General features: G+C 44.9%; 1 protein-coding gene across 7 annotated transcripts in view; it reads right to left on the bottom strand.

Moving 5' to 3' along the window:
• The window catches only part of RPTOR (regulatory associated protein of MTOR complex 1), a 323,167-nt gene that overhangs the window by 83,679 nt on the left and 217,753 nt on the right, over positions 1–21,735 (bottom strand). For all 7 annotated transcript variants that reach the window (XM_043496352.1, XM_043496353.1, XM_038371215.2 and 4 more), the window contains 7 exons: positions 18,414–18,488; positions 14,462–14,527; positions 13,596–13,787; positions 12,138–12,278; positions 5,187–5,304; positions 3,490–3,630; positions 2,858–3,016 (listed from right to left, as the gene is read on the bottom strand). In XM_043496352.1, coding sequence (XP_043352287.1) covers positions 2,858–3,016; positions 3,490–3,630; positions 5,187–5,304; positions 12,138–12,278; positions 13,596–13,787; positions 14,462–14,527; positions 18,414–18,488 — 892 coding nt within the window. The remainder of the gene's footprint in view (positions 1–2,857; positions 3,017–3,489; positions 3,631–5,186; positions 5,305–12,137; positions 12,279–13,595; positions 13,788–14,461; positions 14,528–18,413; positions 18,489–21,735) is intronic.

The raw sequence follows: 21,735 nt of genomic DNA, 5'->3' as shown, positions 1-21,735 counted from the left end.
CAGAGAGAAGGTCTCAGATGACACTGTAATCTCCGCCATCTCCGATTAAATCCTGAATATCACCTGGGATGAGAGACACTGTCACACACACACCCTTTGTGTGTTCTCTTTCTTCCCCACCTTATTTGTTTTCTTTCCTATTCCTCTTCTTTTGTCTTCTGTTTAGTAAGTATCTGGGTTAGCTGGCCAAGGCGGTATATTTTATAACACTGCAGTAAATCTATGGCCAGAGAGGCAGATAAAAGCAATGCCCTGAACAACTCGACACTGGTACGAGTTTGCCAGGGCTTGGAGTAGCTAATAAGACCATCTGCCATGCCTGTGTTTCTCCAGCAGTGAGCTGCAAGGCAAAATAAACAAGAGATAGATTTTCTGTCTTTGTTTTTCTTTTCTGTTCCCTCTTATGTAAGTTTGCCTTGTGCTGTCTTATAGGAACAATATCAGCAACACCACCAGCTTCTGCCCATCTCAACTAACTTCTGCTTTCCCCAGAAAGACAGTTATTACCATGTTTAAAACCTACTAAGAGAATATCGAACAAGGGGCTTTTTCCTTTAGAGACTCTACATTTAAAGGGAAAGGGAACAAGGAATGTTGGCAAAGTGAAAGGCTTACTTTGTACTCTATATTTCAATTTCTCTAACTGTTCTTGCTTCTTTTTTGAATCTTTAATAAAAGGTTAAAAGGATTTTTAATAATGTGTTCGCCATGGTACTAAAAAGGCTCAGGTCTCTGTATACCAACCCCCAAACCTTATTTAACAGTATTTAATGCTGGACAGTGAAGGGTCATGTTAACACCGTTGACTCTTGGGCCCATATATTCCATCTGAATTAACAGTGATCTCAGCTGGCCTTGTTAGTTCAAGGAGGGACACTACAGGATCAACTTAACCCCTGGCCTGCTGCATGGCAACAGGTCTCCCGAACATGGTGGGCAGAGTTGATGAAATTCTGAAAAAAAATCTTTCCCTTGGGATCTAGCACAGAGCAGCTTGGAAGACTGCAATTCTTTAGCAGAAATGACAAAAACTCCAGTTTTAAACAGGCAAATGCTGAAGGTAATGGGATTCCATGTAAGTTATGAATTTTAAACACTTCTATAAGCTATGTCGTTTACAGCTGGATATGAGCTCTTCCTGACTGAATATGAATGAGGGAGGCTTTGGAGCATCGCTTTTTGTTTTCTTAAGTTTCCCCTCACTCATCTCCAGCTCATTCCTAGACTCTTTCTCAACTGCACTGTAAAGCTCTTCTGAGACACAAACAAACCATCAAGGAAGTCGCAGCTCCTTCCAATGGAAAGATAGGTGGGAGAGTCAACAAGGAAAGGGAGCTAAGGTTTTAACCTGCCACAGGGACAACAGCATTCTAGTGATCCTGTTGTGCCCACTCAGAAGGGACCAGGGTCATTATCTGTTACGTCATGTGACTGGATTGTTCAAAAGTCTAACAACGATACTTTATTAGGATGGGACAAGATTAATTTTAAACTGTCTCAAGGGCCTGGGGACCCTCCAGTCATCCATTAATGGTCTACAGTAGATGTCAATTGATCTGTTTGGTAGCAGGATCCCAGAATATTTCTAGTCCTGGAGTGTGGTGTGCAGGGTTTTCATTCACCAATTTGCTACAGGTTATTACTCTTCCATATGACAATGGTAGATAGGGATTTTTTTAAAGCTAGGACAACTAGCTTTTAAAGCTAGGACACACAACTGACTATAATGGAAGGATATGAGCCTCCCCCATCATTTCTCTGATGTGCACTTTCTCCAGCCCATGGAGCAAGCATCCGTTCCACACACTGGGACCCTTGCATGTTGGCTGGCTGTGCTCTTACCACACCAGTTTGAAAAGAAGATCAGCTAAAGAAAAATGCTGCTGTAGCCATCAGACATGCCTAAAAAAAGCCATCAGAAAAATAATCAAAGAACTGAACTAGTTTAGCGCAGAACTTCCACTTCAGTTTTATACAAAAAATGCCAGACTACATCCAACATGCAAATCAACCATGTGCTGTGGAAATGCAAGTCCATTTCCCTTCCTCCTTCGCTATAGGCACCAACATCTCAACTCTGCAGCATTCTGTGTATTATCAAGAGGTCTGAGGCTCCAGGGCAGAACAGAACTGTTTAGCTTTGGTGCTCTGCAGATCAACAGATGCTGCAGCTGGTGTTCTCCCACCTTTCTCCAGGAGGATGTAGTTGGGGAGGTAATGGATGTAAAGTGATCACCCATGATACTCTTTGTTCAGAGCTCATTTCTGTGAAATGCCAAGCTGTCCTGCCAACTAATTAGGACAAAGCCAGGGGTTTTTCCTTCTCACTCCCTATGTAATAATGTACAAACGCACTTAGCTGGAAAATCAATTGGGTAAGGCTTCCTCGGAGACTAACAAGGTTTGAAGACTGTGCTGTGTAGCAGACCAAACCCAGCTTATATGAAAAGCGACTGAGGGTAGAAGTCCATGCCACTGAGCCCAGATATCAGGTCCATGGAACGAAGAGCCTTCCTATCCATTTCCTAGCCCATGAAGCTGCAGGGGCTGTAAGATTCCAGTAGATGCTACCCTTTTCATGCTCAAGTTCTTAGCAGGAATCCTACCCTTTGTAACACAAGATAGGGTTATGACTACAGAAATGCAGCTATGTCGTTGCTACATCCATTCCCTGCCCTATCTCCCAAGATCTTCAGGTTAACTCCCATTCTCCTTTCTTCATACAATCCCACTCAGATAGCATGATTGCACATAAGGAAAACCCTTGCTGTTACAATGTGACCTATCTAGAGCCAAAATCAGAGGAGGCTAAAGAAAGCAGGAAATACCAAGGGAAGATGGAAAAGCCCCTACTCACCAATCAGTGAATTCAATGAGGAGTAGGAGCTAACTCTTCTCATCTTGTCGATGGTCTCAAATGACAGGATATACTCTTCATTCTCAGGGCTGCCCAAGGTGCTGCTAGCACTGCTGCTTGTGCTGAGATTCCCAGGAGAAAACGCAACAGAGCTGCCAGCTGCCAAAAGGGAAGTGGGAAGACACAAACACAAATACTACCAAAAGAACAATTTTTGCTCAAGCATCAGCTGATTGTTATGAACCCTGTGACATTCAACAAGTGAACAGAAATTCCTCTGGTAAAGCAAATCCACGAAGCCCTCTTTCTGAACACTGAACATTTAATCAGAAGGTCAGCATCAAGGCTTCAGTAGTGACTCAGGCTGGTGAAAACCATGTGCATCAGAAGGTGCCCTGGTTGGTCTCCAGTAGCTTACAAAGTCAATACTATTGAACACAGAATTTCAGCCTGTTAGGGTTAAGGGGTTCCCCATATCTCCCCTCGGGGCTGGCAACCGAATACCATACGATAACACTTAGTCAGCTCGAGATGCTTTCCACATGAGATTTCACAGCAGGGAAGAACTGGCAAAGGAACAAAATAAAACAGTCTCACGTGAGACAATGAAAGCATCTTGAAAGCCATCTTACATTCTTCGTTCAAGCTGAGGTTCTGCAGAGACTTGTTCAGGTTCCTAGCTGTGGTGACCGCTCGGATGTTCCCATAGGAGCTAACGGAACGAAGTCTCGGAGTACATGGACCATCTCGCACTGGCGTCAAACTCCCACACTCTGTGGGGACAAGGTTTAGCCATTGTACACACCGTCACAAGAGAAACCAGGGAGCAGCCATTCCACAGCAATGTAGTGTGATCAGTGCAAATGGTTAAAACAATTTAAAACCAACTACTGACAAGAAGGGTGCTTAGTCACGGCCAACTGTCCTTAAACAAAGAGCAAATTATGATAAAGGGCTGGTATCTTTACTCCCCCTGCCCCAATCCTCTCTGTTCATATAAGGACAAAGACCATAGCGCCATGTTTCTTGGGCCGTGGTCCTTACACATCCCATAAGCTAAGCAGGGCGAAGCCTGGTCAGTCCCTGAATGAAAGACAAGAGGAAAAATAGGGGTGTGACAGGCAGTGGTTCCGGTGACCCTTCCCTCCATGCCAATACTGAACTAATGCCCAAACGTGATCCGGGAGGGGACACCTTTCAAAGCATTACATCTGAACTGCTGATCGCTTCTGCTCACTAACAATCTGGAGACATTTTCCATAATAAGAGGTTATTTAATCCTGGTTTTCCTGGTCAAATTTCATTTCATGCCCTGAATACCTGCAATTTCAACTGGAAAAGTCAGGCTTCATTTCCATTCCTAACAGAACTTATGTAATGTTACTGCTGCAGAACAGCTGTTGCATTCCACCACAGCAATGGGAGCAGTGCTTCCTGAACATCCCGCTTATAAACATCCTTCTGGATGATGAAAAGTGCTATGGAACTGTAAGGGATGATTATTTTCTGCAGCAAAAAGGACAAATGGGGGAAACTAGTTCTCTAATATGATTCACTACTTCAGACGAAGAAGTGATTAATTACTCATTGCAGAAATAGTTCATCTTCTCTTCTGCAAGTTCCTGTCGCAACAGTTCTGTTATTCCTGATGAGTTCCAATTTATTTATTTAATTTCTAAAAAATGAAAGGCCAGCAATAATTTCTCTAGGACCTTCAGTTCCTCAAATGAAGCAAAATACACAAGGAAGAAAGAGATGGGAAAAAATAGCACATCAAGCACCAAGGAGCAGGATCACAAACCAAAGGCTTTGGAGCAAGCAGCCCTACTGCAATAGGACATAGCAATATGAAGGTCTTCATGGTCTCCTGTCTGAGTCTCTCAAGTAACAAACAGTTGGACTGGCTCACTGCAGAACAATGAGGATTCTCCTTGGCAGCATCAATGCAACAGCCTGAGAGCCTCAAGTCCCATTTACCCAACAAGTGCAACATGGGTAACATCAGTGCAAGCTTCACTGCAGTGTCTTGACAACATGATTTAACCCGCACCTGGAGGAATCTCTTCTAAGGGTAGCAGGGATTTCAGTCTCTGTGACTCCCCGGTGAGCCAGAAGCACATCTCAGTCTTTTCAGAGGGAGATCTCCCTGAGATGCAGTTTGGCACTGTAATGCATTTTACTGCAGAACAGGTGTGAGAGTTGCCCATAGCATCATTAAACTTTGTAGCACTGGTGCCTGTTGGTCATCCAATCAAATTCCTCAGCTAAGACTCCCAAGCACTATAAGGATCAAAAATGTCCCTGGCCATAAGCAAAGAAAAGGATGTACCTGTGGTTGCTGGAGAGGGCAGAGGATAATTCTTCTCTTCTTCCATAAACTGCAAGGCAACAGTGCAGAAATTGCTCTCATACTGAACCACTAAGTGACTCAAAGCCACCACCAGCTCCTGGGGATAGAAAGCAGAGAGAAATAGATCTTTGATTAGAGAGAGAGAGAGAGAGAGGGAAACAAACAACTGGTTGCAAGGAACATGCGTGTCTGAAAGAGGGGAAACAACTTGGCCAATAGGCCATGTCAGAATAATTCACAATATAGAAGAAAGGATATCCAACGCCAAAACCCAACAATCAAAGCAGAGGGGATATTAATCACTGAAAATGCAGGGATTCTCTCCTGTCAGGAAAAACAGCCTGCTCCAGGCAGGAACCACTGCCTGACAACAAATCTGCCATTAGAAATAAAGCGCATCAGTCAGATGGACCCTCGTCTGCCTGGAACAGAACTCTAGAAAAAATTCAAATAAGAGTGAGAGGGAAAAAGCTCTGATTTAGAATTCCTGTGCTGTGCTTCAACCACAGTAAAAGGGCTTTTAACAAAGACGTGAGTGTAAATTAGGCTTGTGTGCACCAGGGGAGCACCAATGAGACCACCAGAGTTTGTACAAATTCTACATAGTTTGTCAAACTCCAATTTCTTGAAGAGGAGGTTACTTACTGAACTAGAGGTTCTTCCAGCTGTGTGGTCCCTATTAGTATTCCACATATGGGTACACATGTGCGCCACACGCCCGAGCAGTGTCTGTTGGCCCATACATGCGCAGCAGTGCTCCTTGTGCTCTCAACTGAGGGTGTACGAAACAGTGTGGGGCGACGCCTCTATAGTTCCCCTTCTTACCACAAATCCAACAGGATCCAGCACAGAGGGGACGAAGGGTGGGAGTGGAATACAGATAGGGAGCATACATCTTGAAGAAACTCCAGTTAAAGTAACCTCCACTTCTTCGAGAGATGGTCCCTATGTATATTCCACACGTAGATGATTGGCAAGCGGTGCTCAGCCTCGAGGTGGGTGTGAGGAAGCTGGTAGCAAAGACGCTTGAAATACTGCTGATCCCACCGCTGCATCCTCAGCCAAGACATGAACTAGAGTGCAGTGCATCACTTATGTGTGGGTAGAACTCCATAGGGACACTCTGCAGATGTCCTGCAGCAGAATGGCTCATAGGAATGCTGTGGAGGCAGCTTGTGCTCATGTGGAGTGAGCTGTGACACCCGCCAGGGGAGGACCGTTTTCCTTATATGTTATGCAATGAAGCGAAGGAGGATACAATTCCGACTCATGCCATGGGTTGCTAAGAAGGAACTGGAGAGCTGTCGACACACGCTTCCTCTTATACCCTCAGTCAGGAGCACCAGGAGAGCTATGGTGCACGTGCGGGCCAATGGACACTGCTTTGAAGAATTTCCGGACTCTCACACATGCGTACAAACACGGGGAATATACAGAGGGACTATCACTCGAAGGAGGACATGGCAGCTATAACTTGCTTAGTTCATCCAGAGCATATTCTACAACTGCCTCTTCCAATAGAAACTACAGCAGAGGACAAAATATGCTTTCAGAAGGGCACAAATCTCTACTCAGATGCTTCTCTCTCATGGAAAGCAAGGGGATCACTCTGTGTCCCTCTGTGGGTATTGTGACAGGGTCGGGCCAGATGGCTACAGGAGAGTAATCCTATTGGGATCCGGGAAGTGGGCGGGTGAAGCCCGTCCACTGCTAAAGGATCCCCCTCAGCCTAAATGGGGGATCCATAGGACCTAGATACCAAAAAATTCCAGGGGGACAACTAATGAAATAACAGGGACAGGAGTGTAGTCAAAGGGTCAAACGAAGGGAACCGGACGGGGACACCGAGCAGAGAACCCCGCACCGAGCAGAGAACCCCGCTACAGGAGAGTAACAGAAGGCAGATACATTAGCCCCAGGTTAATACCTTACCCTTTTCCCTGGGTAAGGTAACAGGGAAGGTTCCAGAACAATCAGGAACCTTCTGGAGACAATTAAGACAGACAGGCCGATTAGAACACCTGCAGCCAATCAAGAAGCTGCTAGAATCAATTAAGGCAGGCTAATCAGGGCACCTAGGTTTAAAAAGGAGCTCACTTCAGTTTGCGGTGCATGTGAGGAGCTGGGAGCAAGAGGTGCTAGGAGCTGAAAATGAGAACGCGGACTGTTGGAGGACTGAGGAGTACAAGCATCATCAGACACCAGTAGGAAGGTCCTATGGTGAGGATAAAGAAGGTGTTGGGAGGAGGCCATGGGGAAGTAGCCCAGGGAGTTGTAGCTGTCGCACAGCTGTTCCAGGAGGGTCTCTAGACAACTGCATTCCACAGGGCCCTGGGCTGGAACCTGGAGTAGAGGGCGGGCCTGGGTCCCCCCCAAAACCTCCCAACTCCTGGTCAGACACAGGAGGAGTTGACCTGGACTGTGGGTTCACAAAAACGGCCAAACTGAGGGCTGTGGTGAAGCCCCAAGGCGACCAAATCCGCCAATAAGCGCAAGACCCACCAAGGTAGAGGAGGAACTTTCTCACAGTATGTCTACACTGCAACGTAAGCCCAGAGTTAGTGGGACTTGAGTTAGCTGACCCGTGTTAGGGAACCCTAGGCTTGAGTGTCTACATTGTATTTTAACCCTATCTCAAGACTCTTCTAACCCGTGCTTGAACTTAGGGCTCTGGCATTCACACTGCAGTCAAAGTAGCCACAACCCAGAGTCCCTAGTTTTCCCTGTAGCCCCTGCCCTGCCCGGCTCTAGCCCTAGGACCATGATGCACTGTGGGAAAGCCTGACTGCCTGCCCTGCATGTTACTAGGAAGCAGCTTGCTTTGCAAAAGGCTTGATTGGTTTGATCTCCATTGCAAAGCCAGGAGGCTCTGACTGCGTACTTGCAGATTGGTGATCAGAACAGAATGGGTTAACACTGACCATTTGCAAAGTTGGGGTGGCTTCTGTTTTCAATAGAGTGGATCACAGATTGTTGGGATGGAGAGGACTAAGGAAATTGTCCTGTGGAATTATGAAATAATTCCAGCTGACTCCCAGGATCGGAGTCAAGCGGGGCAACGTCTACACTGCAAAGCAATAGGGCTCGGATCCTGGGTCCCAGCTTAACTTGAACTCCCACTCTCCAGCCCAGCAGGGTCCCGGGACCCAGGGTTCGAGCAATTGCAACCCTAACCCTAATCCTAACCCTAAGCAATTGTTAGCGCAATTGCAGTGTACGTGCAAGGGGGGTTAGGCTCGAGCCCGGGCTCAGGCTCAGGTCTGCTCTGCAGCGTAGACACATGCTGTATTTCAGAGATGCTAATCTTCTCTGGTGATGAAAGTCCTGTAAATGACGCAGGTGGACAGAGGCATCCTTCCAGCGAGAGCTTGCTGTTAGAGCAAAGCCATGCTGAACTCTAAGCAGAAGAGTGCATTATCTGACAGTTAAAGCAATGCTAGATTGACAGACCCAAAATAAGCCTGTATACAAAGAAATAAATAAAATCCAGGGGGTTTCGATTGTTCTTCTGATCCTCTTCCATTTTCCTGCCCCTAACATCAAAGGCTCCCACAAGAAAAACAAACAAAACCAAAACAACCCAGGTTCTCAGTGAGGTCACTTGCCAACAAGACTCAAGGCCTTTACTTCTTTTGAGGCAGCTCAGATCTCAAAAACAGGCAGGGTATGCAGTTATACAAGAATCTGTTCTCCTAATGCTTCTAAAGCCAGGAATCTTGTATACATCAGTCCTCAGCCTGCTGACAGGAATGGAGTGGCCTTGCTGAACCGGCAGACAGTGTTGTGTAGAACGCCTCTCAGCCTGACCTATGCTGTACAGGAGGGTTATTGACAGATCCAGCATGCACATCTCTCTCTAGAGCAATAAGAATATACAAAATCCCCTCTTAACTCTCCCTCCCCCTGCCCAACCCAACAAACCAATGGCACAGATGGCAGAGTTAGCAAATTTCCTCTACTCTGAGCTAACATGGTGGGAAATAGCCTCTCTTCTGTGAGCATCTTTTTATCATTTAAAAATAAGGCAGAATAAAGCCCCTGTGAAGCCAGCATCTGTCACCTCAAGTGGGGATGAGGGCACTTTTTAATACTTGGTTTGGAGAAGCATTGATTTTTCCTTCACTTCAGTGCAAAGATCTGAAGAAAGCCAGAGCGCTTAGTTTCAGAATGAATTCTTCATAACAAAAGGTCTTTTATTCCTGGCCAGGCTCCCCTACTCTTTGATTCAGCCTGATATTGTCAAACTGATGTACTGTCACAGAAAGAACAGAACTGGAGTCTTGTACACAGCTCCCTCCTCTCACGTACAAGCTGCCACCCTGCCCACGAGAGGCACGTGTTTCTTGGAGTGAAATAATGAATTGTGCAGAGGAGCAGGACTCCTGCTCTTCATGGCAAAGGCCAAACCACTATTTGTTCACGTGTGACAAATTGTTCTGGAAGGAGCTGGATTCCTGCTGCCCGTGCTACACTCACTCTAAACTCAGCTAGAGAGACACCAATAGGCTGCCAAGGCTATGGTTGAGCTGCCACCATGAAGGACATTGGAACTTGAGTCCCAAACTCGGCAGCATGGTCAGCCCAGGCGAGAAAACACGGCTTGTATTAATCTACTAGGACCAACGCTGGCTAATTTAAGGGTGATGCTGTGGGTCTGATAAGGGACCCCGCTTAATTCTCTCTTGTTTGATGGCTGCAACATGGGAACCTTAGAGAGGAGGAGGGGAAGTGGACACCAAAACTTAGGTATTGTGGTGTTAGGCACCTTAGAAACATCAAACAGACAGACCAACTGACTGGCTGGAAAGCTGTGGTCTGTTGCTAACACCAGTTTGGCAGCCTAAATCTCCAAAAGAGAGATCTATCTATTCCAAAGACTGTACACACTGAAAAACAGTTACACCAATGAATAAACTGAAGCATAAGATGTTGGTGGAATAAGGCCACAGATTTAACCTCTCATTGCTGGCTCAACACAGCCCCCGTTGTGCAACTAATATTCCAGCTAAATAAACAGGAAGTTTGGATATATGTCGGGAACGATTGAGTAGCTGCTGGTAAGTGAATCCTGCCAGGAACAATTTGGCAGTGTCTGGCAAGTGGGTTCTGCCTGGAACAATCCAGACGCCCAGCAAGCAGTTAACGTGCTTTTGTTGTATAATGGAGGGTCAGAACACGTGAACTCCAGGAGAGTAAGGAATTACTGCTCAATCAGAGTATATTATTCCTCCTTGTGGTTTTTCAAAGCAACAAGGTCTCTTTACTGAATGGAGCTGTCATGTTCTCTCCACTGCACTCCCAACCCTCCCTTCTTCCTCCCATAGGGCTGCCATACACTTTATGCTTCCAGTAACAAATTAATATTTAATATTTAATTTAAAACCAAAAGTCCTGTAATGTAAAACTTTGCTGTCAAAACAGTAACAAACAGCAGAGCATTCCAGGGACAGAACACAGCTCTTGTTTCTAGAGGAAGTCACAAAATCAGACAAATCTCAAGAGTCAAAATTCTGGATAAAGACATCAAAGTGCATACTCTTCTTTCCCTACCCCCCATTCCTGCATTGATTTCAAACTCAAAGAACCAGCATACAAACAAGTCCACTAACCTCTGACAGATTTATTCCTGGTTCAGGCACTGGCTTCAGGGAAGAGGTAGGTGAACTGGTCTCAGTGGTGCATTGGTAAACAGCAAATATACTGTGGTCTTAACTATCCTGTTTTAATATATGGTCTTTTTTATTACTTGGTGATTATGTTATACAATATGTTTTATGTACCATGTACATTTCTGTTTCAAGGGGATTCCCCATGCTGTACAGCAAATGAAATGCCATGCCTATTAAAATCCATTCTTGAGACTCTGCAGAGCCACAGAGAAATGGACTTTCCTGACCTTCAGGGCAGATGGCAAATGGCATTAGTGCTTCATTGTGACAGCCCTGGAACTCCGAATGCTGAAGCGCTCCCAGAGGCTTGTGCCATCAATCTAGTGAGTTGCCAATGGCCAGCACTTCTGTGGCTCCTCAGTGTTCCAAACCATGCTCTCCATGCCAGTTTCACTTTATTGTCCGCAGAATATGGAAAGTAGCACAACATGACAGTGGGACCTCAGAGTTACAAACACCTTGGCAATGGAAATTGTTCGCAACTCTGAACAAAATGTTCTGGTTGTTCTTTCAAACAAGGGTTCCACAGGGTTTCCTACAGAAGCTGGCAGCTGCATATTTTTCACCCTCTCACAGCCCAGCCCCCAGACCTTACTCTCCCATTAAAAGTTACTCTGCAATAAGCTTACAGGAAAAATGACCGATGTTTTTAAACAGAAAGTGTATTTTACTGTTGGTGGGACAACTTACAAGTTGGTGGTCTTCCCTGACCTGATCCTAAAACCCACAGGGACCCCTCTGCTTCCTTGCTTAAAAGGCCAATTATAGAAAAACGACTCGACAAAGCCTTCATATTGTACAGCTTTGAGCGTGCAGTCATAGTAGTCAACAGGCTGAACAAATCCCCTGGGCTAGAAGCAAAGCCATAACTAGGCATTTTAGTGCCCAGGCCAAGCAAGCATGTGTGTGTCCCCTACCATTTTTTTTCATCATTTTTTCACTCCCGTGGCTTTGCGCCCTGGGCGGCTGTCCGCTCACCCGGCCCTAGTTACAGCCCTGGCCAGCAGCTATCACTTTACGGTGCTCTTTTCCCCAATGATAACCATGTGTCGTCTCTGGGCAGGAAGTAAGCATCTATACTAGCTGCCAAGGGACAGAGAGCTTGAACAAATGCTTCCAGATTAATCAAATCCATGAATGCCTAAGAAGAAATTCACTGTACAAAGAGTCTGCTTCTCCAGCAACACACACAATTAACCCTTCTTAGCAGTAGGCCACCAGCATTAATCCTCCTAACTTCCTTATGTCCCTCCAGCTGTACCTTTCTAACCACAGGGCTCCCGTCGTTGATGAGTTGTGCCAGCATCATGGCCACATTGTGATCAATGGTGGTGGAGTGATCGGTCCGCTCAGCCGAGTTGCCCACAAATGTGCCCAGTGCAAAGACTGCAGCACAGCGAACCTGTGAGAGACAAAATAAAAAATCATTGGTTTCCTACCTGGTCCTGGCCTTGAACTTCCCAGCGTGATCTCTTATTCTGCCAACTCGGATCTCTACAAAGCCAGGCTACTGTGTTGGGTAAATGGCAGCGGCTGGATAGAAGCCCAAAGACCGGAAAGACAAACAGATATGGGGCACTGCCAAGTTTTATCCGGGTGCAATTCTAAACATTCATGTGTGCAGAAGTGTGTATTATTCCCTGGAAGTCAGGTGGCTTTCCCTTTGGTGATTTTTCAATGGGCACTGTCAAGAACCTTCTGTTTAATAGCATAAAGATGAATAAAGAATTGTCATTGAGGGCCCTAGGTCCCCTTTACACTAGAGAGCTCTAAAGCCTTCACCTATCTATATGGGCACATGGAAAGGGAGAACGTGACTTAAAAATGGAAGAGGGTCAGCCACACCCTGCACAGGTCCAGGGTCTGGGATCAAGTGTGGTCCTTTACTCTCTGCCTTGGCAGAGACTGGGAATGCTACGGAGACAGCAGAATCAGCCTCCGGACCATGTGCCTCATAACTCAGCAAGGGATCTGCTCTGGCTGATTGACAAGAGAAGCTGATGGCCTTGAGAACACTTCACCCGATCCTTTGCATGACAATTATTTACAGGTTGGGAAAAACCTGGGGAAAAGGAAAGGAGGCTGTGGGTGCCCAGATTGGGAAGTGTTAAATCACTAAAAGAAGAAAAGCTAAACTTTAATAACTTCACAATGATATTGCCCTTTATCTCCAAGCTTACTTCTCCCAGTTGGAATATAATTTCACTGGGGTCTCATAGGGTCTGTCAATCACAGTGTTGGTTGGCACAAGATTCACTTCTTTCTTGGTCAGTATTTTCATAAAGGTGAAACATGCATTTCATTAAAATTGCATTTTTTCATCCACCAGGCTGAGAACCGTTCTCAGATTTAGACAAAATATATCAGAGAACTTGTCGAAATACACAGTGAGTTGTGGTAACACAGTTTTGAAGGGCTTCTGACACAGGAGTGAGCAAACAAATGTGGAGCTTGTATAAACCCTGGATTTAAAGTCATCATACTGAAAACCCTCTTTCATGGACTATCTAATCCTTTGCATTTATTCTGCTTTTCCTGATCCAGATCTTGCATGGCTTAACCACTTTTCCTGCAGAAAAAAGGGAAAGTATTTTTTTTTAACCAGACATCTATCAATTCATGAGAGTTCTTGACGATACTGATTTTTAAATAGTTTTATAGCCCTCACTCAAAAGGGCTCCAGCCCAACTGGTATATATGTCTATACTTAAAACATTACCTCTGGGATGGGGTCTGAGAGGAGACTGTAGAGCTTCTCATGGGCACTGTCTCTCACGCCACACCACCTTGCGGAATCAAAATTCTGCCAGATACGTCCTAAACAAATAGCCACCCACTGGCGCAGTAGAGGGTGCGGATCATTTAACTGCTCCAGGCAGATGGCAATCAAGTTTCCTTGAAGGCAGGCTTCCTAAAACATAGTTCAGTGCAATTCATTTAGACAGGCAGCTTCCTCTCTCAGCATTAAACAACAAAATGATTTTGAGAGAGGGGACAGATGCAATGTAGAGAACAGAATTATTCCGTGGTTAGATACTGGTTTTGTTGCAACATTTTATTGGAGATGCTTTGCACAAGTGCTCCATGAGGAGTCTTGGGAGGTCAGCTGTGTGCTCTTACAGCCAGCTAAGCAACTGTTAATGTCACAAATGCTTCCTGAATGCAGTAACTTGCTTTTTTCCTCATTGGCAATACTCCTTGCACCTGTCAGAGCCCCATGATTAATGGCTCATAGCACTTTCCTGGCTTTAAACCTCTTCCCAAGACCCACATCATGGCCATCATGCTTGCAGCTGACGAGAACCGTGCAGGATTCCTTTAATAATATGTCAGTCTATTGCCTGCAGAGGATGCTGTTCAGCGACGTGTGTCCTTAACCCATATGTCCAGGGGCTGTGCACGTACTACCTCTGTAGCACTTCCAGGAGATTTTTGTTTAAATCCAAGAAAAACAGGAAATCACCCTCCCCCTGCAACTTCCCAGTTCTGTAGTAAGCTCTGATGCATGTCAGTTGGTGTCACATCAAAGCAAAGTCATGGTACAAAGAAAGGCTCAGGAGAAGCATTGTAAAGATCAAGACTCACCTGCCCTGTGTTGTAGCTGTTGACGATCACAGCCAAAATGAAAGCAGTCATAGTCCTGTGTTCAGCCTTAAAAACAAAACCACCCAAAACTAATTTTTATCTTTAAACAGGACAGAAAACAACTGTATGCTGCACTGTTTGAAAGGAGAGAGACCATCCTGGCCTTCTTGACTTGTTTGATGTGAATCTCCTGAAACCTTGACAATTCGGGAATCTAAAAACTTACAATTGTGTTTTGGAGTTGCTTAATGACAAGAGGCTGGAACAGGCCATGAAACTTGCCCTCCTCCTTTCTCTGAGAACAGGAAGGATGGCTGGCCTGCTTGGCTGTGGCTCTATAGAGAGGCTGTGATTTTAATCAGGTTTCAGAGTAGCAGCCGTGTTAGTCTGTATCCGCAAAAAGAAAAGGAGTACTTGTGGCCCCTTAGAGACTAACAAATTTATTTAAGGTGCCACAAGTACTCATTTTCTTTTTGTGATTTTAATCATAATTCTAACAGAAAACAGCCTGACATGTAGAAAGGAGGGCAGCCAGAGACCCAAGGAGCAACAAGGGTGATGTCGTGGTGGGAGTCTGCTATAGACCATCAGACCAGGGGGATGAGGTGGACGAGGCTTTCTTCCGGCAACTCACGGAAGTTACTAGATTGCAGGCCCTGGTTCCCATGGCAGACTTCAATCACCCTGATATCTGCTGGGAGAGCAATACAGCAGTGCATAGACAATCCAGGAAGTTTTTGGAAAGCGTAGGGGACAATTTCCTGGTGCAAGTGCTGGAGGAACCAACTAGGGACAGAGCTCTTCTTGACCTGCTGCTCACCAACCGGGTAGAATTAGTAGAGGAAGCAAAAGTGGATGGGAACCCGGGAGGCAGTGACCATGAGATGGTCAAGTTCAGGATTTGACACAGGGAAGAAAGGAGAGCAGCAGAATACGGACCCTGGACTTCAGAAAAGCAGACTGACTCCCTCAGGGAACTGATGGGCAGGATCCCCTGAGAGAATAACATGAGGGGGAAAGGAGTCCAGGACAGCTGGCTGTATTTTAAAGAATCCTTATTGAGGTTACAGGGACAAACCATCCTGATGTGTAGAAAGAATAGTAAATATGGCAGGTGACCAGTTTGGCTTAACAGTGAAGCCTTGCTGATCTTAAGCACAAAAAAGCTGCTTACAAGAAGTGGAAGATTGGACAAATGACCAGGGAAGAGTATAAAAATATTGCTCGGGCATGCAGGAGTGAAGTCAGGAAGGCCTAATCACACTTGGAGTTGCAGCTAGCAAGAGATGTTTAGTGTAACAAAAAAAGTTTCTTCAGGTGTGTTAGCAACAAGAAGAAAGTCAAGGAAAGTGTGGGCCCCTTACTGAATGAGGGAGGCAACCTCGTGACAGAGGATGTGGAAAAAGTTAATGTACTCAATGCTTTTTTTGCCTCTGTCTTCACAAACAAGGTCAGCTCCCAGACCACTGCACTGGGCAGCACAGCATGGGGAGGAGGTGACCAGCCCTCTGTGGAGAAAGAAGTGGTTTGGGACTATTTAGAAAAGCTGGACGAGCACAAGTCCATGGGACCGGATGCGCTGCACCTGAGAGTGCTAAAGGAGTTGGTGGATGTGATAGCAGAGCCATTGGCCATTATCTTTGAAAACTCATGGCGATCAGGGGAAGTCCCGGACGACTGGAAAAAAGCTAATGTAGTGCCCATCTTTAAAAAAGGGAAGAGGAGGATCCTGGGAACTACAGGCCAGTCAGCCTCACCTCAGTCCCTGGAAAAATCATGGAGCAGGTCCTCAAGGAATCAATTCTGAAGCACTTAGAGGAGAGGAAAGTGATCAGGAACAGTCAGCATGGATTCACCAAGGGCAAGTCATGCCTGACTAATCCAATTGCCTTCTATGACGAGATAACTGGCTCTGTGGACGAGGGGAAAGCAGTGGACTTGTTGTTCGTTGACTTTAGCAAAGCTTTTGACACGGTCTCCCACAGGATTCTTTCCAGCAAGTTAAAGAAGTATGGGCTGGATGAATGGACTATAAGGTGGATAGAAAGTTGGCTAGATTGTCGGGCTCAATGGGTAGTGATCAATGGCTCCAAGTCTATTTGGCAGCCGGTATCAAGTTGAGTGCCCCAAGGGTCGGTCCTCGGGCCGGTTTTGTTCAATATCTTCATAAATGATCTGGAGGATGGTGTGAATTGCACCCTCAGCAAGTTTGCAGATGACACTAAACTGGGAGGAGAGGTAGATACGCTAGAAGGTAGGGATAGGATACAGCGGGACCTAGACAATTTAGAGGATTGGGCCAAAAGAAATCTGATGAGGTTCAACAAGGACAAGTGCAGAGTCCTGCACTTACGACGGAAGAATCCCATGCATCGCTACAGACTAGGGACCGAATGGCTAGGCAGCAGCTCTGCAGAAAAGGATCTAGGGGTTACAGTGGACAAGAAGCTGGATATGAGTCAACAGTGTGCTCTTGTTGCCAAGAAGGCTAATGGCATTTTGGGATGTATAAGTAGGAGCATTGCCAGCAGATCGAGGGATGTGATCGTTCCCCTCTATTCGACATTGGTGAGGCCTCATCTGGAGTACTGTGTCCAGTTTTGAGTCCCACACTACAAGAAGGATGTGGAAAAATTGGAAAGTGTCCAGTGGAGGGCAACAAAAATGATTAGGGGACTGGAACACATGACTTACGAGGAGAGGCTGCGGGAATTGGGATTGTTTAGTCGGCTAAAAAGAAGAATGAGGGGAGATTTGATAGCTGCTTTCAACTACCTGAAAGGGGGTTCCAAAGAGGATGGATCTAGACTATTCTCAGTGGTAGCAGATGACAGAACAAGAAGTAATGGTCTCAAGTTGAAGTGGGGGAGGTTTAGGTTGGCTATTTTTCACTAGGAGGGTGGTGAAACACTGGAATGCATTACCTAAGGAGGTGGTGGAATCTCCTTCCTTAGAAGTTTTTAAGGTCAAGCTTGACAAAGCCTTGGCTGGGATGATTAGTTGGGGATTGGTCCTGCTCTGAGCAGGAGGTTGGACTAGATGACCTCCTGAGATCCCTTCCAACCTTGATATTCTATGATTCTATGATTCACAACTTTAAAAAAATGTAATTGTGTATTCCTGGGATTTTTTAAACATACCTTCCAGCAAACCCAATACAAGACAAACATCCTCCCCCCACCCCAAAAAAAAAAAGTAGTCTAGAAATGTCCTGCTGTCCCACGTGTCTGGAGCTGCAGCTCTGAAATGCCTGACTTGGTTATGTCATCAGGCAGACAACACGGCCACTTCATGTTTCATCTTTAAGTGAAATAAACAGACCATTTAAAAGAAATAATTTGCATCAATCCCATTATATTTTACATTGGGTTGAGTGACTGGGAACTATTCCGTATTCCATTGTATTTTTCATTTACGTTCAGGATTTAAAAAGCATTAGTGCAGAAAAGGCCAGTGCCCTATTTAGTTCATGTTTGTCACAGCTGTGTGCTTTTATCACGAGAGAAATTGGGGGAGAAAGAGTCCCTAATGTATACTGCTAGAGGACTATCCTGTTGTAGGATGACACTAAACAGAATACCAGTAGAGGTAGTTACAGAAGGTACCATGAAATTAGACAGCATTTATCAGAGCACCTGCAGTTCCCATTTCAGAGCAGATGAAATGAATATCAAGAAAAGTAAAATAATCTAAGTCTAAATCCTTTTAATGAACTGGCTTTGCAAACTTATTTGGTCTGTAAGTGCTTCTGATGGGGCTCTATATTATCAATTTCCCCTGTAGCCAACTAGGCCGCGTATCTGTGCCATTCCTCAGGAGGGCAGTTGGTGTCACTGGGAGTGACATGACCCTGTCCTCACCAACAGTACCAACCACATCATAATAACAGCATAAAAGCCAAGACGACCTAAGCAAGATTTAAATAAGCCTGAAAGAGACTATTTGTCCTTACTGGCATGTAGGGATCTGCCAAGACCGAAAGGAAATATTTGTGACCGTTGTCCTTCACGAGGTCAGCTTGGCATGACTGAAAAACGAGACAGGGAGAAGGAAAAACAATGAGTACAATAACCTGAAGATAACTTCTTTTTGCCTCCAATGATTTATGAATATTTCATGTCTTAATCATTTTTCTCAATCCCAATTTTCATTTGAGAAACAAAAGTCAGAGCAAATTTCCCTGTCGGGACTGCAGCCAAACACTCTTTGAAGAGGTGACCAGGACCTTGTGTTATTTAAAGCAAATGGTTCCACTGTATGTTGGCATCCAAAAGGAATACAAACTGCAAAGTTGCCCTCTGGTTCTTCAGAGCACCCTAGAGAGAGGCAGCATTCAACCCCCCTTTGTTCCATTGCATACCTTCACCATGGTAGTTACAAGCCACTAAAGGGAAAACGAGGAATTTGAAAAATCAGATTTCTGACATTTACAAAACCAAAATAAAATTACATATTTCAAAAGTCTCTTATCTAATTCTCCACCTGGTTTGCTGATGGCTGCTGTCCCAGCCTGGGAAGAACAAGAGCTGAATTTCTCTCTGCAGATCAGATGTTTTGGTAACTTCTACGCATCACCCCCTGCACATAAAGCTAAATATTCATCTGCACGGCCAGTCTAAGTCCTGGATAAAGGCCTAGAGGTTCCCAGACATTGAGCAGCTCATCATCTCAAAGCACATCATCTTCACAAACTACCTACCCAGACTGGGGGGAAGGGTTGTGTGTTAGTTTTCTGTCTGTTTTTAAAAAGAAAAGGAGTACTTGTGGCACCTTAGAGACTAACAAAATTTATTAGAGCATAAGCTTTCGTGAGCTACAGCTCACTTCATCGAATGCATCCGATGAAGTGAGCTGTAGCTCACGAAAGCTTATGCTCTAATAAATTTGTTAGTCTCTAAGGTGCCACAAGTACTCCTTTTCTTTTTGCGAATACAGACTAACACGGCTGCTACTCTGATGTCTGTTTTTAGCGTTCCTGACTGGCAAGCATATCACATGCAGATGTTGTGCAAGCTCTCTCTACATATCTCTCCCCAAAAACACCAAATCTTAACCTGTAATAACTCTGATTTTCCAATTCTGTATTTCTAATGAGCAAAGACTGTTAATAATGACACCCTGTTTGGTGGCTTGGAATTGTGAATAAATGTCCATAAGGAACTATATTGTTCAGGTGAAAGTACTGCTCCTGAAAGGTGCAAGGACTGACAATCCTGGAGACTGAAGCTCCCACTCAGCACACTGCATGTTTCCCCTACACTGATCTGTATCAATGAGTTTCCACTCTGATTGAGAGATGATCTCTGAGGTGTGGGGGACTGTCCATTCTTTTTGGCCTATTCAATCCTGGGGCTGGAACACGGTTTGGGGACATCATTTACTCTCATCTCCATAGGCAAGACCAAACTATGTGACAAAAATGCTCGGCAGATGAACCTCACCATCTTTTTCACCAGTACAATATGCAGAAATCAGGGCACCGAGGAAGACTATTACAGGAGAAGCAGGCAGCCTGGATTCAAAGAGTGATAATCATCACCAGGATCCTCTTCTCAGGGCTCCCTTTTTGCTAGCATGATATCTCAGGCTCCAGTCTGACATATTAAGGTCAGAGTACAAGAATACATAGCACAAAAGTGACAATTTTGGGTGGAAAACCTGACTTTGCTTTTAACTCCCTTTGTGGTTGGGATTCTGCTGTATGCTTCATGCCAGAGACAGTGTCATGTATTTTTAATCAGGAATGGAGGACTCTGGAGGAAAACTAATTGTTGAAAGGAGGGGGCTGGAAAGACAAAGATGCAAGAGAATATTTCATTACCGAAGCAAGAGAAGATGCGGTTTGCAGCAGAGTAAAGAAGAGAGGGAACGAAACAATGTCAGTTTGCAGCTACCAGGAGCGTGCCTGGATTTTGCTGGTAACGCTGTGCAAAAGGAGAGCTGGTTTTCTTCTTCCCAACTTTTTTAGCTTTCTTCATATCTTTGCCCCTTAGAAAAACAATGCTGTCTCAAACCAGCGTGCAGGCAAACAGATGCCCGCTAAGACAAGACTGCTCATCTTTCACTGCATCCCAGCGTGTTGCCAGCACCAGCCAATCACCTGAGGCCAGAGGGAGGAAAGCAGAGCATGTAACTCCAGAATAGCTTTAAATATACACTTTGCTAATACGTTCTCTCTGCAGTGCCTGAGAACAATATTAATATTCAGTGTCAATAACATCTCCCTACTTTGCATCTTGTACTTGTGAATAATAAAGGCACATGAACAAAACATGCTGTAGGGTAGATGGGAAAGGTTAAAGATTTCCAATGATGGGGGAAGGGCACTAGAGCACAAAAAAATGTGTAGCTGTGTAAAATTATCCCTGGGGACTACCTATCTGGAGCATTTGTATTGACCACAAGATGCCACTGCTCCTCAAAAATCCTGCTAGCAAAGAACATTTAGCTGGCAGTTAAATATGCCATTTAAAGGGTCAACGCCCATCCTTTTGAAAATCTCACTCTGCTACTCTCCACTGTCTTTAAACTCTTAGAAACTTCAAGTTCTTTTTCTAATGTTGTCTTTTCCCATTTTATGGGCACTGAATTTTTGATGCATTGTTTTGAGTAGAGATTAAATTAACCCACCCATACCTAGTACTTCCCCGTTTTCTACAGAGTTAGTGGTTGTAATGTTGACGATCCCATCAGAGTTATACTTTGCTAGGTAACTTGGGTGCCCTTGACAGTCTGGAAGTTACATCAGAAGAGCAATTTTTTTTTTTGGTTAATTTTCTCACTGACTATAGTGGGGATTTTTTAAGTGCGATATTTAAGATTTGAAGGATGCTGCCCAACAAATTATACCAGATTAACATAGGGTAAACTCTTGGCCCGACCTCCTTTCCAAGGACTCTTTAACACCAATTTTTTTGCTATTCATATACTGCAGCATGCCATCCAGTTACGTATGCTGTGTTGCACAGTAGGGAGATTGGCTGGAAACACTCCAACAAAATTCAGCCCTGGATAACTAGAGTCATCTCTGAATACCTCAGTGCAAATGTCTGCATATACACAGGATTAAAGTAAATAGATTCAGACACTAAAAAGTTTTTAAGAACACTCACAGTACACATATATTTTTGCTTAGAAGACAACACTTCTATTACATCTAATTGCTTTTTCCTGCAACTTGCATGACAAAGGTACAACTCCTACACCGGGTAGTTACTAATTGCGGGCATCTTCTAATCAAAGACCTATGGTATATTAGACATACACAATGCAAG

This window comes from Dermochelys coriacea, chromosome 14 (assembly GCF_009764565.3).
Source record: "Dermochelys coriacea isolate rDerCor1 chromosome 14, rDerCor1.pri.v4, whole genome shotgun sequence".
In the NCBI taxonomy this organism is placed as follows: Eukaryota; Metazoa; Chordata; order Testudines; family Dermochelyidae; genus Dermochelys; species Dermochelys coriacea.
Note: the sequence above shows the minus strand (reverse complement) of the source record. Positions and strands in the feature narration are given on the sequence as shown.